The sequence below is a fragment of the Mesoplodon densirostris genome, chromosome 1, assembly GCF_025265405.1.
Source record: "Mesoplodon densirostris isolate mMesDen1 chromosome 1, mMesDen1 primary haplotype, whole genome shotgun sequence".
Taxonomy (NCBI): domain Eukaryota; kingdom Metazoa; phylum Chordata; class Mammalia; order Artiodactyla; family Ziphiidae; genus Mesoplodon; species Mesoplodon densirostris.
In genome coordinates this window covers 185,794,069-185,811,345 of record NC_082661.1, presented here as the reverse complement: position 1 = coordinate 185,811,345, position 17,277 = coordinate 185,794,069, and the positions used below count along the sequence as shown (strand labels likewise).

The 17,277-nt window shown below is 36.3% G+C and overlaps 1 protein-coding gene across 1 annotated transcript; it reads right to left on the bottom strand.

The window, feature by feature from the left end:
* Window positions 1-2,285: 2,285 nt before the first annotated feature.
* AMTN (amelotin) lies at window positions 2,286-15,999 on the bottom strand. Its single transcript, XM_060097518.1, has 8 exons — window positions 15,946-15,999; window positions 12,685-12,771; window positions 11,599-11,664; window positions 10,612-10,701; window positions 7,114-7,149; window positions 5,837-5,863; window positions 2,992-3,256; window positions 2,286-2,293 (listed from the first exon to the last, which is right to left on the bottom strand). The coding sequence occupies exons 1-8, from the start codon at window positions 15,997-15,999 to the stop codon at window positions 2,286-2,288; spliced, it is 633 nt and encodes a 210-aa protein (XP_059953501.1).
* Window positions 16,000-17,277: the final 1,278 nt, after the last annotated feature.

Below are 17,277 nucleotides of genomic sequence, written 5' to 3'. Positions count from 1 at the left end.
GAGCAAGAGTCTCACCTTTAGTGGATACTTTAAAAATTTTTATTTTATTTATTTTTTAAAATTGAACTGTAATTAATTTACAATGTTGTGTTAGTTTCATGTGTATAAAAGTGATTCAGTTATATATATATGTGTGTGTGTATATATACATTCTTTTTCAGGTTCTTTTCCATTATAGGTTATTACAAGATATTGACTATAGTTCCCTGTGCTATATTGTAGGTCCTTGTTGTTTATTTTATATACAATAGTGTGTATATATTAATTTCACACTCCTAATTTATGTACCCCCACATTATCCCCTTTGTTAACCATAAGTTTGTATTCTATGTCTGTGAGTCTATTTCTGTTTTGTAAATAAGTTCATTTGTATCATTTTTAAGATTCCACATATAGGTGATATCATATGATATTTGTCTTTCTCTGACTTACTTCACTTCATATGATAATCTCTAGGTCCATCCATGTTGCTGCAAATAGCATGATTTCATTCTTTTTTATGGCTGAGTAGTATTCCATTGTATATATATACCACATCTTCTTTATCCATTCATCTGTTGATGTACATTTAGGCTGTTTCCATGTCTTGGCTATTGTAAATATTGCTGCAATGAATGTTGGGGTACATGTATCTTTTCAGATTATGGTTTTCTCTGGATATATGCCCGGGAGTGAGATTGCTGGGTCATATGGTAGTTCTATTTTTAGATTTTTAAGGAACCTTCATACTGTTCTCTATAGTGGTTATACCAATTCACCTCCCACCAACAGTGTAGGAGGGTTCCCTTTTCTTCACACCCTCTCCAGCGTTCACTGTTTGTAGACTTTTTGATGATGCCCATTCTGACTGGTGTGAGGTGACACCTCATTATAGTTTTGATTTGAATTTCTCTAATAATTAGCAATGTTGAGCATCTTTTCATGTGCTTTTTGGCCACCTGCATGTCTTCTTTGGACAAATGTCTATTTAGATCTTTTGCCCATTTTTTTGATCAGGTTGTTTGTTTTTTGATATAGAGCTGCATGAGCTGTTTGAATATTTTGGAGATTAACCCCTTGTGGATTGCTTCATTTACATATATTTTCTCTCATTCTGTGGGTTTTCTTTTCATTTTGTTTATGGTTTCCTTTGTACAAAAGCTTTTAAGTTTAATTAGGTCTCATTTGTTTATTTTTGTTTTTATTTTCATTATTCTAGGAGGTGGATCCAAAAAGATATTGCTGCAATTTATGTCAAAGAGTGTTCTGCCTATGTTTTCCTCTAAGAATTTTATAGTATCCAGTCTTACATTTAGGTCTTTAATTCATCCATTTTGTGTTTATTTTTGTATAAGGTGTTAGAGAATGTTCTAATTTCATTCTTTTACATGTAGCTGTCCAGTTTTCCCAGCACCACTTATTGAAGGACTTGTCTTTCTCCATTGTATATTCTTGCCTCTTTTGTCATAGATTAATTGACCATAGGTTCATGGGTTGATTCCTGGGCTTTCTATCCTGTTCCATTGATCTATGTGTCTGTTTTTGTGCCAGTACCATGCTGTTTTGATTACTGTAGCTTTGTAGTATAGTCTGAAGTCAGGGAATGTGATTCCTCAAGCTCTTTAGCAGGTATTCTATCAATTTCATTTCTTACTCAGACATACCAAATTAAAGATTAAATGCCATAATCACTAGCTCTGTGTAAAAGCAACTTGAGGACAGAGAATATGAATTATAATTCTTGACTTCCACTGCATATTTTAGATGCACATGTAATTTGCTTTTAATTTGCATATTGAAAATTAAATTTGTGGCTCTTATGGGACAGAATTGGTCATAAGGTGGTTGTGAGGAAATTAGAACTGTTCTTACACAGCTGGATGTCCACTCCCATGACTGCAGCATTGTCTGCTTCCAAAGAAAGTCTAGACTAAGAGTATCATCTAAGTATCCTGAGTTAATGGAGTTTCTGAAATTGTCCAACTTTCTTTCACCCCCAAAGAAGAAAAAGAGTCAGTTTCAAAATACATTTTAATATACATATCTTCTGTGTCTAAGGTGGCATAATGTTATATTTTAAAGATAAATTTATCCATTTAATTAGTATTCTTTTTCAGAAGCCAGTATTCCCCAGGAAGTGTATATCTTCTGAAATTTCAAGAAAATTTTTTTGGGTAAACTACGAATTAAGTTCTTCTGATACTCTCCGGTATGTCTCAGTCTATTCCATAATATGATCAATGAAAATGATTCTTATTTATCACCACATTTGAGGTGGCTTAGTTGAAAAAATTTGAGACAGCTTACTAAATTCCTGGAAGAAAAAAAAGACACTTTAAAAATGTATGTAAAGGCATATTGAATTCAAACATTTCTTACTTGAGATCAAAATTTCTTTTTTTGGAGCAAGAGTATCAATAGCAAATCATTCTTTTGTCCATTTGGATATTTGGAACATGTGGGCCTGGACATCCTCACAGGTTAAATGATTATCTCTGTCTGTTGGTGCTAGAAGAGCTGATTTTTGCAACATTTCTTATGTCCCATCTGAGGGGAGTGGCACATGGGTTCATGCACTGCACTAACTCTAGTGGCAGCTTGCAACCTTCTGAAGCCTCAGAACCTTCCTTATGTTAGGGAGGTTCTGAGGCTCATCCATGCTTAGTGAGTGGAAAAGAGTATCTTGATTGATTAACTGTGTCCTGTGTGTGTTTGAAAGGTGCGGGGGGGGATGGGAAATGGAGAACACTGTCTGTTTCTAAATATTTCCAGCTCCGACCTAATATGGAAAGTAAATTATGCCAGCAATTAAATGTCTTCTTTCTGGATAGATCCAATAAGTTTGGTAGCCCAGTAAAAATACTCCCTCACATTGCTGGAATCAAATGTGAGTAAGGGGGCCCCCTGATATTTTTGGGATCTGTATTTGTCAAGGCAAGACAAAGAACTCCTCTCTCACTCTGAAGATGACTTTCATGGCTCTGGGGCACTTTTCTGGCTTGGAGAACTTACCTTTTGGTGACCCTGTGGTGGTTTCCTCAGTGGTGTGTGTGCCCCTTTGGATGCCTGCAGGGATGGTCTCTGCAAAGTCGTCATCTGTGCCAGTGGTAGTTGGGAAGGGGCCCTCTGGGGTTCCCTGGATGGCAGGATTTGCTCCTGCTTGTCCTGCAGGAAGGATTCCATTCTGGACATCTGGAGTAGCCTGACTGGTGGGCAGGATGACTCGGGGAAACAAGGGATGGAAGATAAATCCTGTTAAGATTTGGGGGGTCGCTGGCTGGAATGAGAGAATGAAATAGAAAACAAAGTCAAAGGAACACATTTAAAAGGTGGTCAACCAACTTTTTCTTCCTTGAGGGCAGCAAGTTTGGGTAGGATTTACAGATGGAGAGGGTAGAGTCAGGAAAAACAGCAAAGATCGAGCATTCCTCAGAGGAAATGCCTCCCTCTCCCAAGCCAAGCCTGATGCTGGTTTCATTACTGGGATTCCTTGCTGTGCTCCATTTTCCTCAGAAAGGGAAAGCCAGAATCATGTCAGTCACAGGAAGAGGGATAATGCATCATTTGTTCATATCAGGTGTATCTGGAGGTAGAACTAAGGCAGAAAATCCATACAATTACAGGGGGCTGCATTTCTGTTATTGACCTAAACCATAGTCTCTCCTTTGCCCATATTTTCTTTTAGAGTAATTTAAGAGACTAAAAATTAATGGAAAAATTAGTTCAAGTAGATTAATCAATTCTTATCTCATGGTTTTCACCCCTTCAAGTTTCTTTTGATGTATTTTTCAAAGGCATTGGAATATTCAGTCAGAAACGTTTCTTTTGGCAATTCAGCCCCTGGTGTATTCCTTGAGGTTACTCAGTGGATCTTCTCTCTTTTGGACAGTTAGTGATTTGCACACTGGTAATGAATGTTGTTGCTACTTACACTTGTTGTTGTTGTTTTTCCCCTGGGAATAAATTACTGTGAAAAGTTCTTCCTAAGAAGTAATAATTTGAAATCAGCTGGTTTTGGAGGGAGTTCAGGCAATAACCAGTTCTCTGGGACCTCTCAGTTCTGACTGCATTCTCACAGTATAAAAATCGTTGAGAACTCAAAATTAAGATAGAGGTCCGTTTCTTTGAGCGTGGATCTCAATTGTTAGTTTGCATAAGCACCATCTGGAAGGCAGAAATATGCATTTTTAACCAGCTCTCCAAGTTGTCCTGGTTTGATGGTCCAGGACTGATGTTTGGAAAACACTGTCTTAGATTTATGAGGTATTGAAACCAGAATTAGACTTATGCTGAATGAGAGATAGGAGTAGAGTACAGAAATTTTCAAATTGGGAGTTGGGACTTTCATACATTTGAAATAAAGAAGGTGGCTTCCCTGGTGGCACAGTGGTTAAGAACCTGCCTGCTAATTCAGGGGACACAGGTTCAAGCTCTGGTCCAGGAAGATCCCACATGCTGCGGAGAAACTAAGCCCATGCACCACAACTACTGAGCTTGTGCTCTAGAGCCCACAAGCCACAACTACTGAGCCCACATGCCACAACTACTGAAGCCCGTGTGCCTAGAGCCCATGCTCTGCAACAAGAGAAGCCACCGCAATGAGAAGCCCATGCACCGCAACGAAGAGAAGCCCCCACTCGTCATAACTAGAGAAAGCCCGTGCAGCGACGAAGACCCAATGCAGCTAAATAAATAAATAAAATAAAGAAGGTGAGTGGTACCCATCACCAAAAAATAAGGGGAAAATAATAGACTATAAATTACCAGTGCACTCTATATAGTAAGGGTAAATATTGGTTCATAAAACGTGTGTGTGTTTTAGTTACATAAAAAATATAGCTGTTACTGTGAGTCTCACCAAAAAAAGAAAAAAAAAAGTAAAAGAAAACCATTTTTCTATCCACTGGTATAGTGGATAGAAAAATGGATTTCAATCTGGATTTACTTTTTTTTTTTTGACCTTCGGACCTAATTTGCTTAAGCTTTCCGAGCCTCAGTTTCTTTTTATATAAAGTTGGGTTAAAAATCTCTACTTTGTAATCTGGTGAGGATTAAAGGCAACACATGTAAAAAAAATCTACTAAGGTGCCTGTTTTATAGAATCGGGTCAATAACTGGTTGATATTGGTGTTCATGTATCAGTGTTGGCAAAACAGCCCCGTTACTTGATTTTATTTATGGACAGTCTAGCAAATCTCTACCTTTTTCATAATAGAAAGGTTTAAAAAACTGTCTTCCCAGATATTTCCTCAACTCTTTACTTCAGTGTCATGTTTAGATACCATATTAATTCAAATAATTTTTCTCTGAAAATGACTTATGGGGAAATGCATAGAAATGCCTAGTAATGGTACTATGAGTTTTATCTAGGTTCAGCCCTCTAGTTATTCATATGTATAGAGAAGAGTTCATTCATTGCCATAAGATGCTAGAAAAATAATAACTTTTTCTATAAACATTAAACATCTAAGTCAAAAAATTAATCCTTCTTGCACTAAATATCAATATGTATATTATTCTACATCTGCATGCATTTCAGTAACTTACAATCCTACACTTTAATCAATACAAAGTTTAAAACTATGCATTGGCTTTCTGGATAGAACTGAATCTGACATCAATATGTGGAAAACAAAAGCTAAGTCAAATTAATGGGGAGAAGTAGCTGGAGAAGGATGATGAAATCCCCAGCTAGACAAAAGATAGCCTAATTCGAGGACCTATAAAAGTGTTCAGTTTACGATAGAATGCACCAGATTTAGGGGTTGTGGTCAAAAGTGACTATATGAGGATAGAAAAGAGCATTGTGGGAGCAGTGAAAGGAATTTGAAATACTAGTAATTAATTTTATTTTTACCAATTCCTCTGAGCTTAGGATAGCACCCTAAAAAGAAAATAACAGAAGTTATTAGACAGATTTTTAATATGTTTGAGGCAAGGTTTATTTAAAAACTTAAAATAGTTATAAATATTATAAAGAGATATGCGTTTATTTTCAACAATAATTTAAACTGCCTTTGTGATTTGTATCACAAAACTCAAGTCAGCACATGACATTGAACTACTAACGTTTATTATTTGAGTGATGGGAGGTCTTCTGCATTTCAGAATTTACATATTTTCTATAATTAGGTAATGGAGACTTGGAAGATGCAGAAAGCAATAAAATAAAAATAATCCCATCATGCAGAATGTGATATTTTTTCTTGCAGATGTTTTTCAAACATTTCTTTTTTACATACTAGAAGTCATGTAATTTTTACAATTAGTGCCTTACCTTTTCTTTTAATACTATGCAACAACCAGTTAACCACATTACCAACAAATTTTAATAAATATAATTTTGAATGGTCACAAAGTATTTGCTTTTATGTTGTACAGTTTATGTAATAATTTTCCTTTTGTTTAAATGTAGGTTGCACCTAATATTCTTCTCTACTATAAAATTATTTTGATGAATTTATTTGTAAATAAACCTTTGCTGTATTTCAGATTATTTCCTTGGAATGTGTTCCCATATGTGGAATTAAGAGTTAATATGAATTTTATACTTGATTCTGCTTTTAGAAGTAAAAGCTGCCATCTGATGTTCATATTTGATCTTGGGTCTTGGTAATTTTATCAGTGATCTCAAGAATTACCTTTCACAAAGGAAAATAGATAGAGAGGAAAGTGTGTCATTTTTAGGGAAAAGATATATAGTTAATAAATAAATTTGAGATAAAAATCCCCCATATCATTAATTATTAGATCAGCCCATTAACTTAATATTTTCTTAACAGTGTGGTTTAAAGGACTGACTGGTTGCTTCATCTGTGACATTTACTAACTGTGTGATTGTAAATAAATAACTAACCGTAAGTATTGCCAGTTACTCATCTTCACATTAGAAATAAAAATATTGTCTATAAAAGATTGTTTTGAAGATTAGATGAGATAGTACATAATAAATAAAAAGTACTAGAACAGTGCCTGGCACATAGTAAGTGCTCAATAATTATTCTTGTTATTATCAGTGCCCATACAGTGTAAAGTAAATAGGAAACTTGGCAACCATCTGGTGAATTGAGATAGGATGAAATATTTCACACTAAGATGATTTAAAATAAAAATCATATTACAAAATAATCCTACCTGGGCTCCAAGGTGTGCTACAATAACTGGTAACACCTGAAAAAAGAGTGAAAGATGTAAGAAAAAATATACTAAAAGGTAAGTTCTGGTAGATGATATAAATATTGAGACTTTTAAAAAGTATACAATATTTACTGAATAGATATTTGTTTAATGTATCGTCTATGATCATATATATGGACTCACAGAGCAGGATGGGAATTGGAACTCATCCAGTTTGTAAAAAGATTAGACTCAGAGATTTAGAAACCAGTCCAAAGCAGCACATTTAAAAGGTAGAAGTTAGTAAATTGGATGAACAAAAAATAACTTTGATCTCAAGCTATCCCCAAATTTAAAATTATTCCAAGCAATCATGTTGTTAAAATCCATGTGTTTCTTTTATATGGCATCTCAGAAGATACATGAAAACATGTAATGGATATTTTAAAATATCAAGATTTCTTGAAGCATGTGTACTTAGTCTCATAAGGGTTGCTTGGATATTTTGCTATTAAAATAGAACACTGGAAGGAAATTTTGGTTGACATTGTTCAACAACCTCATCCTAACAGAGTTCTTAGAGCTAAGTGAGAAATACCACACTGGTCACTAATAACTACGTACATGTTATGGAACTGTAGTTGGAAAGATCTGGGTGAGGTGTTGGTGTGCTCTAGCACTCTAAGAACTAACCATGGGGTTTGTCAGAAAGAACTAGGGTTTTAAGGTTTATTTTTATTTCTATAGAAACTCATAGAGTGTCACAAAAGTTATCAAAATGGGACTTTTAATATGCCAGACCTAAAAGATTTGAAAGTCTTATAAAAAGACTCTTAACTTTATTATTTCTCAAGAAGTTTGTACAGTAACACCCATAATGCCAAAAGGTAAAAAGTACACACATTTAAGAAAAAGCCTTACTCTCTGTCAGATCCCTGGCTACTGACCAAAAGCAACTCGTCTTCAGGGTGGCAATGGAAAAGTGGATTGAAGGGAAGGGACACAGGATTTGGGAGAAAACAAAATTGAAATTTCTTCTTTAAAGGCAAATTGGAAGGAACAGAAAGATACAAAAGGAAACCACAGATGTCTAAGTAAAACATGTAAGAATTAAGTAATGTAGCACCAATGTAACAAGGAGAAAAAGTATTAGTTTTTGATAGAAAATTGTTTGAAATAATAATAGCTAACACGTTTTGAATGAGTACCATGTATAGGCACTGTTCTAACAGTTTTACGTAGATTTACTCATTTAATCCTGACAGCTCTAGTGGTAGATTCTAATTAATCTCTATTCTATATGATGAAGAAAGTGAGTCACAGAGGGTTAGGTAACTTGGCCACATAGGTAGTAAGTGGAGAGCTGGGATTTGACCAGAAGTTTTGGGGTTCTAGAGTTCACCCTTAGCCACTCTGGCCTGCCTTAGATAAATGAACGCTGTGGGCAGCTGCCCAGGTTTCTGGCAGGGATGTAAGTTCCTCTGCATAAGGAGAGACAGGGTCGGAGGGACTGGGGCTGCTCAGGAGAGGCATGTGTGGGGACCCTTGGTGGTGGCATAGCCTAGAGACATCGAAGAATCTCCACAGAGAACGAGGATTGATTTATATTATTGCATGTTGGGGAGCGTGCAATGTCAAACCGTCTCTACTGAATCTTTAGTAACATCTACAGTGCCCACATATGCCTTTGACTCCGGTGGATATATTCTTTGGTGAATATGAAGATGTACTAAGCCTGACTTCCAGGTTAGAGCAGGCCAGCAATTGAAACTGAACCTGGGCAATTAGCAGATGGATTACACCAGGGTCATGTAGTAAAGAGATTCTCATTTTATTTGCTACTCTCTCTAGTCTTTTTCTGAGGATCACTTCTATTATTAAGATAAAAATAAGCAGCAAATACTTTGAGTGAAGGCTCTAATATATCTGTAAGAAATAAGTAATGTCTGATAGACAAGTGTACACATCAATATTAAAAAAATGTAAAAATTAGTTATGTTACAGATTTTTACAAATATGAATAAATGAAGCAGTATAGAGTTTCTTGTGTTGTTATTTTGACAAAAGGCACAGAAAAAAGTATTAGTTGCATATGATATAGAATTTAAATTGAGCAGCTTAAAATAATTTTGTCAATTAAACTCAGCTTTGATTATAATTACTAATTAATATAAGCTTGCTACTATAAGTTGGATGTGTCCATAGTGGTAGGAAGATGGTTAGGGTATAGTCATGCTTCATTATTTGAGAATGTGTATTAAAAGTCTTACAGTTTTGAATATCTTTGGACCCACAAATTCTATACCTAAGAAATGGTCTTAAAGAAATAATCACTGAAATGGTCAAAGACTTAGTCAAAGGATGTTCACTGTAGAATTGTTCATAGAAGCAGAAATTTTGGAAAACCCCCCAATTTTTGCAATATGATGGAATACTAGCAATCATTGAAAACAATGTTATAAGTGATTCACAATGTTATAAGTGAATATTCAAAATATAGGAAAGACTATTCAAAATGTATTAAGTGAAAAAATTAGATCATAGAACATCAGATATAGTAAGAACATATTGTCTTTAAAAAGTATACTTATATGCATAGAAAAAAAGAGTGGAAGGCTATAACCTAGAATGCTGACAATATTTAATTCTGGCTGGTAGACTTATGGGTAAATTTTATTTTTTTTATTTTTGCTTATCTGTGTTTTCTAAATTCTCTATAGTTAACATATACTATGTATGTAATAATCAAGAAAGCTTGTACAAAAAATTAGACCATTACGTGGGAATGATAGGGGCTGAGGTCATGTGTTAGGGAGAATTAGTTAACAATAGTCAATTTAGTCATAAAGGGATCACTGTTATTTTTCTCCAGAGTCATTAAACTATTTAGAGAAGTTCCAAGAAGACAAAATTTGGGCTTTGCAGTTAAAATGCAAACACTTCTGAAAGAGGTGATGTCCTAAGTATGTCATTTATATCTTCATGTGAGGGGGTTTTTGGGGGGTTTTCCTGAAAGCAAATAATGATGGCAGGAGAGAAGGAACTAGAGAATCCTTGGGGACTTGAGAGGAGGCATGAAAAAAGCACACAAAAAGGATGAGATTAGATTTACTGGAAATAAACTTTATCCATCTCTTATTTTTTCTTTGGAATGATTTTGGTCACCCAGAATATCTTCAATAGAAACAGAGCATGCTGGAGAAGAATCCTGATACTTCTCAATCCCCCCCGTTATTCTTTACTTCTCGATCTTCCCCAACTCTTCACATTTCCTGTTACCTATTACAAATGTATTCTAGAGAGGTTATGGAAGCATGCTGTTTTCTGGGTGTGTTCTCATGGGATTTCAGCAAGAACCAAATTGCCAAAGACTGCTTTAAGTTTAGTAGGACATCCCTCTGCAAATTATCAGGGTAGAACTTTAAAGAACCTTGAAAATATTCTTTCCTCCCCTTTAGGCTTTCACCTGAGGGAAAATGCTCCCCATTGTTAAACATAGAAGGTATTTGAACTCACTTGTGGTTGCAGCTGCTGCTGTACCTTCAATCCCCCCAGGGTCAGTGGGAGGGTCTGGGTACCAGGTGCCATCCCTGCAGCAGGATTTAGCTGTAGGGCAACGAGGAAGATTTTCATTGTGTTGTTTCAGTTCGAACATCCAGGACCCGAATTCATATTTACTAAATGTAAAAGGGAGGATTTGCTATGCAAATATATAGTACACTACATTGCATTTGGAATTAGATATAGAATTGAAGTTCAAATACTTGTTTAGTCTACTAGTACAACCATCAAGTCCAGGACTAATTTTATCATATTAAGTTTTTCTCTGACATTTAACCCATTCTCCTGAGGATTACTTAAGTGATTCTATATTTGCCTTCCCTTTTTGGCTGTAACAGCAAGCGTTCCTGGAATTTTTCTAATGACTTTCTTATGAAGGACTGAATTCCTTCATAGGTATCCCCATGAAAATTGTGAGGGTCAGAATAAAGTATCTAGTCTGAATATGGTCTAGTATTATATTTAAATCTGACCAGTGGAAAAAATCCATTTTAAGCAGGAAAGAAACATTATTTTATCCCCCAAACAGATTAAACTATACAGATATTCTATGAAAAGAATGTAGATCTTTCTATCCCTTCTTGTTTGCTCTTGTTTTCTGGGAGATGATAGCAGTCATAGTGTTTGTGTGGGTATGTGGATATTGTATGGGCCGTGAGGAAGATGTGTCAGAGGAACGGGGAGAGGAGCTCGGAGAGGAGGTGAGAAGAACTAAAGAAGTAAAGACTTAAGAATTAGATTAATTCCTTTAGAGATTCTCCTGCTAAGAAAATTTTCTAGTGATGTATTGAATAGCATTCAACTCTTTTTGACGTTCCTCTGTCACTACAATGAATATGTGTGCATGTGTACATCTATGGATACACACACACACATACCCTCCACATTAGGTATTATTTTTATTTAACAGTGGATATTAAAATGATAAAAAAGAGTACTTACCAGTTGCAGGTCTGACCCCAGTGTGAGCATCTGTGTCAATGGAATTAGACTTAAAGAAGGGAAGACCTGCAGGGCATTGAAATTGATGTGTGAGACAAGAGGTTGTCTGGTTTTACAATGCTGTCAGTGGAGGATATCCTCAAGTAACCTATACTCCAGTCACAGGTGGATTTACCACAAAGGTAAAGCTTCAGGGCCTCTCACTAACATTGCCCCCTTCCGTGGCCCTAGGAGGCACCCTAGCAATGTGTCAAGTTTAAGGTCCGTGGCCCTAGGAGGCACCCTAGCAATGTGTCAAGTTTAAGGTATTTATCAGCTTAAAAAGGTGTAATTTACTCTTATTTCTTATCTCATTATAAATTATTCACTTTAGTAACTATTTTACATGTCTAACTTTGTATTATTTTTCAAAGAAGGTCCCCAAAGCTTCTAGTTCCTTAAGGAGGGAGGTTGGCTACTGACATGAGTATTGTATAATGTCCATAGACCAAAAAATAGAACTTTAGACTGGTATTATTGTACTATTTCACAAAGTCTAGACGTAGGTAAGGAGAGGTCCTTTTGAACAGAGAAAGGGTGGGAAGAAAGGGGTGGGTAGCCAGGAGACCATGCAGTTTTCATATGTACTTAAATATGTTTCAAAGACAGATTTTACAGTAACACATCAGCTCATCAGCAACAATGAAATTTAAGAAAACCATGAGGAAATCTGCAATTATTTTTATAGATTACTGCTTAATCCCTGCTAGTTCTGGCAAATACCATACATGATTAAGCCACAGTACTTCAAGGGCATAGATGACCAAGCTTTTTCAATAGCTGTAGCTATTGCTTTTCAGAGTTTACTAGATTTGGTTGCTAAACCAAATTATTATTCAGACAAAAGGAAAACGAATGAAGATGTGTTGCTTTTCCTGCTTAAAGTTTTGAAAAAAAGTATGTTTCTTGTTTTTATTTTCCCCCAGATAAAACTTTTCTCTCTGTTGCTCAGTCATGAGACTTTGGATGAATCTTGATTTTAAATCCACTAGTCTTAACATGTTTCCTTTGCTGGTCTCTAAATGTTCCCCATTGTAGGACTCTTACCTGATTTGGCTGTTGTTGGTTTAGCAGTGTCGCCTGATCTGGAACCAGCTTTGTTGAAGGAAGTACCAAAGCAGGGTTGAGCTGCATCTGTGATAACAAATTTTTGCAGAAGCAGGGATGTGTTTGAGGTTTTGCATTCATTTATTTCCAGGAGGTAACAAGTTGACCCAAATGCAACAACATCTGTCTTTAGCCTCTGTGTGTTTTGGAGCAGTTTTAACTCCATGGAACATTTTGTGCATGACAGGAGATGGAATTGTGGAGCAGAAAAGTGCCAGACCAGGAGGGGTGCTGTGGGGAGGGACAGAGGGTGAGGTAGGGCACATGGATTTCTGGTGGTAGTTCCTAGGTTCCCATTTCTTTTCTGAAAGTGCTTTCCTCCTTTTCCAGGACATGAAATATATAGTCCACACCTTAGCTCTATACACATTTGCTTTTTTCCAAAGCTTGAAGGTAAGCTGCTATGATTTCTACTGCATTTTCACAAAGCTTCCTAATTTTACCTCGTGCCTGACAAGTCACTTCCTGTAATGGAAATTCTGTCCCCTTCCTGGCCAGGGTATTTTCCTAGTGTATTAAGAATAACTGAATTTTAGAGGTAAAAATCTCCTTGAATCCATATGATCTAGTTGTATTGTTTTATAGATGAGGGAAGTGAGAAGCAGTATCACCTGCCAAGGTGACATTTTGAGTTGCAGAGCCTGTACTAGGATCCCTGCAAGTGCTTTCAGTCCTTGAAGAAATGAATCCTTCTATTTGTTTTTCTTTGTACTCCATCTGCATTCAGGTGGAAGGTCTCTGGCCAGGTTGACTCTGGTTGGCATTTGCTCCTGGCTGCATCCCCAAGGGCAGTGTGCTGTGGGCCCCCCAACACTGCATTAACCCTTGGGTCACTTGGATATATCCTGGAGCTACCAATGACTCTTGATTTCACTTTGGTCTTTTATCTCAGGTGTAAGAGGTAAGATTGGCACTATCTGTCCGTAGGGGTCCCTATAAGCCTTAAGATTATGTAAGTATAAGTTCTGCAAATGTGTTTTCATCCACTATGACCCACTGTCAGCATGGCAGTCAGAGGGATCCTTTGAAAACAACAGTCTGGTGTGTTTACGTCTTTGTTCAATCTGTGCCTTGACTTCTGTTTTCAGCCAGGGACAATACAATGGCCTAAAATGCCCTCAGGCCCTGGGCCCCCAGTGCCTCTCTGACCTTCCATCCTACCTCATTTTCTCTTGTTCACTCTCCTACTGCTATTTAGGCTGCTGGCTGTCTCTGGGACACTCAAGGCCGATTCTTGCCTCAGAGCCTCATCTCCACCTGTTCCCTCTATCTGGAATGCTTTTTCCCCCGTCATTGGCTCACTTCCTCACCTGCTTCACGTTGTTGCTCGAGCTCACCTTCTTTTTGAGACCTAGCCTGACTACTCTTCTGAGTATGCAACCTGTCCCATCTCCAGTGTGTACCCTATTCCCAGACTTTTGATTTACTGAAAACAATTGCTAGGCTGCTTTAAGTGTTCGATTCATTTTATATACCTTTATGATAATTCAATAAATTCATGTACAAATAATTTTTAAAAACCTTGTCTATGTGTCCTGAGTTTTATTTGATAAATACCAATACTATACCTAATAGACATTTTAATGTTACTTCCCACATTCCCTGCACCACTGTTTCTAACTGCGCTCCCAATCTACATTAACCTGCACAGTACTCCTCAGTCCGCTTTGAATGATAGCTGTGCTCCAGGAAAGTTTTATTTGTCTTGAGTCTTTACAAATTTTATGGTAATTTAAATTCACTAGAGACACCTTATTTAGAAGAACCTTTTGGCAAACTTGTTCGGTGAAGCGCAAAATCCATGTTTTACAAAGAATTTAACTTCCTAATTTACCTTGTTTAAACATCACATTTTTGTAGACAACTTCTTTAAAGGACAAATGTATATTTGCAATGAAATAAGAAGGAGGTTGGTTATTCATGTTTTGTTCCATCCCCTCCCCACAAGATCACCCTGTTCAGGTCCTTCATAGAACTAATCATGGTTATAATTTATAATTTTTTTGTGTGTGGTATGCGGGCCTCTCACTGTTGTGGCCTCTCCCGTTGCGGAGCACGGGCTCCAGACGTGCAAACTCAGCGGCCATGGCTCACGGGCCTAGCCACTCCACGGCATGTGGGATCTTCCCGGACCGGGCCACAAACCCGTGTCCCCTGCATTAGCAGGCGGTCTCTCAACCACTGCGCCGCCAGGGAAGCCCTACAACTTATAATTTAACATTAAAAATATTTTTTAGTATCTATAGCCCTTGTAAACACCATGAAGGAGCATGCCTTTTTTTCTTACCATTGTATCTTCAGCAACTAGCACAATATATGGTATACAGAGAGTTTTCAATAAATATTTGCTGATTGTATGGATGAGTAGGGAAGCGTTAAGTGAGCTTGAGGCCTAACTGAGAATGGTTTCTTTTTGTTCTGCTAATTCATAGTAAATATTTAAAAAAATTTTCTTATTGTCCACACTGAAGCATCTCAAAGGGAAATTCACTTAGAGACCCAAACCACCCATATTATGTCTATAAAATATTGAAGGACAGATGGAATACATGTTTGAATACTAGTGCTCTTTTTTGTTCAAAAAACTGTTATATATGTACATGTTTTGTGATGAAATGTTCTACGTAAAAAATATTGACTGCTTTCTAATATTCCCTTAATATTGCATGATTTGGTAGACCTTTTAGAGTTTATACAATCTAGATGTTTAGTGTTTCCAATTAGAAAAATCAGACTGTTTTAGTTTACATCTTTGGTCATGAGAAAGTAATTAGTTGGCAAGAAAATCTTAACTTCTTTTTGGAAGTAGAATCATTATCCATTTTGAGCAGACATAATCTAAAGCATTCCTTTTTCTCCTAATTTCTACCCTATTTCTCTGCCAAAAATAATCAAAATTAATTTATTATCCAAATAAATCAAATAATCAATAATTTATTATTCAAAAATAAATCAAAATAATAATAAAAATTAATTTATTATAAAATTAATCCACTCAATCCACGATAGATTGGATGTATTTTAACAATGTAAGTACATTGAAATATGCAGTAATACTTCATTAGTTTATCATCTTTCAACTTTGAAAATAAAAACAGGAAACTAGAGGAATGGGTCATGGACCAGTTTTAGCAGAGGGAAAGGAGAGAGAGAGGTGCAGCTAAGGCTGGTTGGTTCATAAAATATACAGTTTGCACTTACTGGTAATGACAGAGTTGATCCTAGAAGACAAAACAGTAGAATCGTAGTCTTCATGTTCAAATTACTACCTGAAACAACAAAATAGTGTTATTCTTTCACTCTATTTTTTCTTTTTGAGACAAGGTGGTACTTGAAAAAAAGAATGCTCTATTTGAAACATGGTCATTTCTGTTACCTTTCTCTTCACTAGGCAAAATGTACAGGTGAGACAATATGCAAAGTCCAGTTGATTTCTCTAGTTTCTATGATGAAAAATTTTACTCTTTGATGAGCTGTGAGTTTGTAGGAGGAATTTAAACTTGACTCCAGGAGGCTGGCAACTGAGGGACCAATGAGGACTTAGCTGTCTGTGAAATCATTTGGTTTCTTTCATTTCCCAACACTTAATTAGGTGAATTATTAGCTGCAGACATCATATTACCCAATGTCTACCATTTGAATAGAGGGTATTTCAGGAAGATATACCTTGTGTAATTTTTTAAAAGTGCAGACAATGAAAAATTACAATCCTTATTCACCTCCATCTCCTTCCCAAATGACTTCCCAGATGTCCCTATTTTATCATGTATACATGATAAATCAAACATCAAAATAGAACTGTGTATGTTAAAAAATAAGACCTATTATGTTTATTGCTCTGCAATTTACTTTTTTACTTAACAAATAATGTATGACCATATATGTCAGTACAGATTTATTTCATGTATTTAATGACTACCTTATATTACCTTTCCTTTTGATGGAAATTTAATCCATTCCCATTTTAGTTTGTAATTATAAAAGTGGTACAATGAACATCCTTATAAAAATTTTTCACACACGTGGGAGTATTTCTGTAGGTATTATTCCTAGAAGTACTGTAGTAAAGGATATGTATGTTTTAAATTTCAGTAAGTATGGCCAAATTTCCTCCCAGAAAAGTTGAATGGTGTACTTTATTTTAAATGGGGAAAAATCTACTTTAAGCAAAATGCAGGGATCTACTGAGGTTTCTTTCACAGAAAGAACAATGAGGTGCTCACCATAGGTTTTCAGGGCCCCAGGCTTCCCCTGGAGTTTTTGAGATATGCCTCATCTTTAACAATTTATATATGGAGGGAGGTGGGGTCTGTTCAACAAATTTTGAGTCCAATCAAAGATAAATCTGTGTCATGCCAGGATTTCACATGGAAGGCCATCTTAGTTCTTATTTTTTGTTGGCCATGCTGTGCTGAACAGGGATCGAACCTGTGCCCCCTGCAGTGGAAGGGTGGAGTCTTAACCATTGCACCACCAGGGAAGTCCCATGGAAGGCCATCTTAGATTTGGCTAGTTTTAGGGGACAGAATGTCT

Excerpts from the sequence above, each read along its gene's own strand:
- AMTN (XM_060097518.1), bottom strand. The coding sequence starts at position 15,999 with ATGAAGACTACGATTCTACTGTTTTGTCTTCTAGGATCAACTCTGTCA. Across the intron at positions 10,702-11,598 it reads TGGGGTCAGACCTGCAACTG|CTAAATCCTGCTGCAGGGAT; the intron begins GTAAGTACTCTT and ends GTTGCCCTACAG. Across the intron at positions 5,864-7,113 it reads TAGCACACCTTGGAGCCCAG|GGTGCTATCCTAAGCTCAGA; the intron begins GTAGGATTATTT and ends TTTTCTTTTTAG.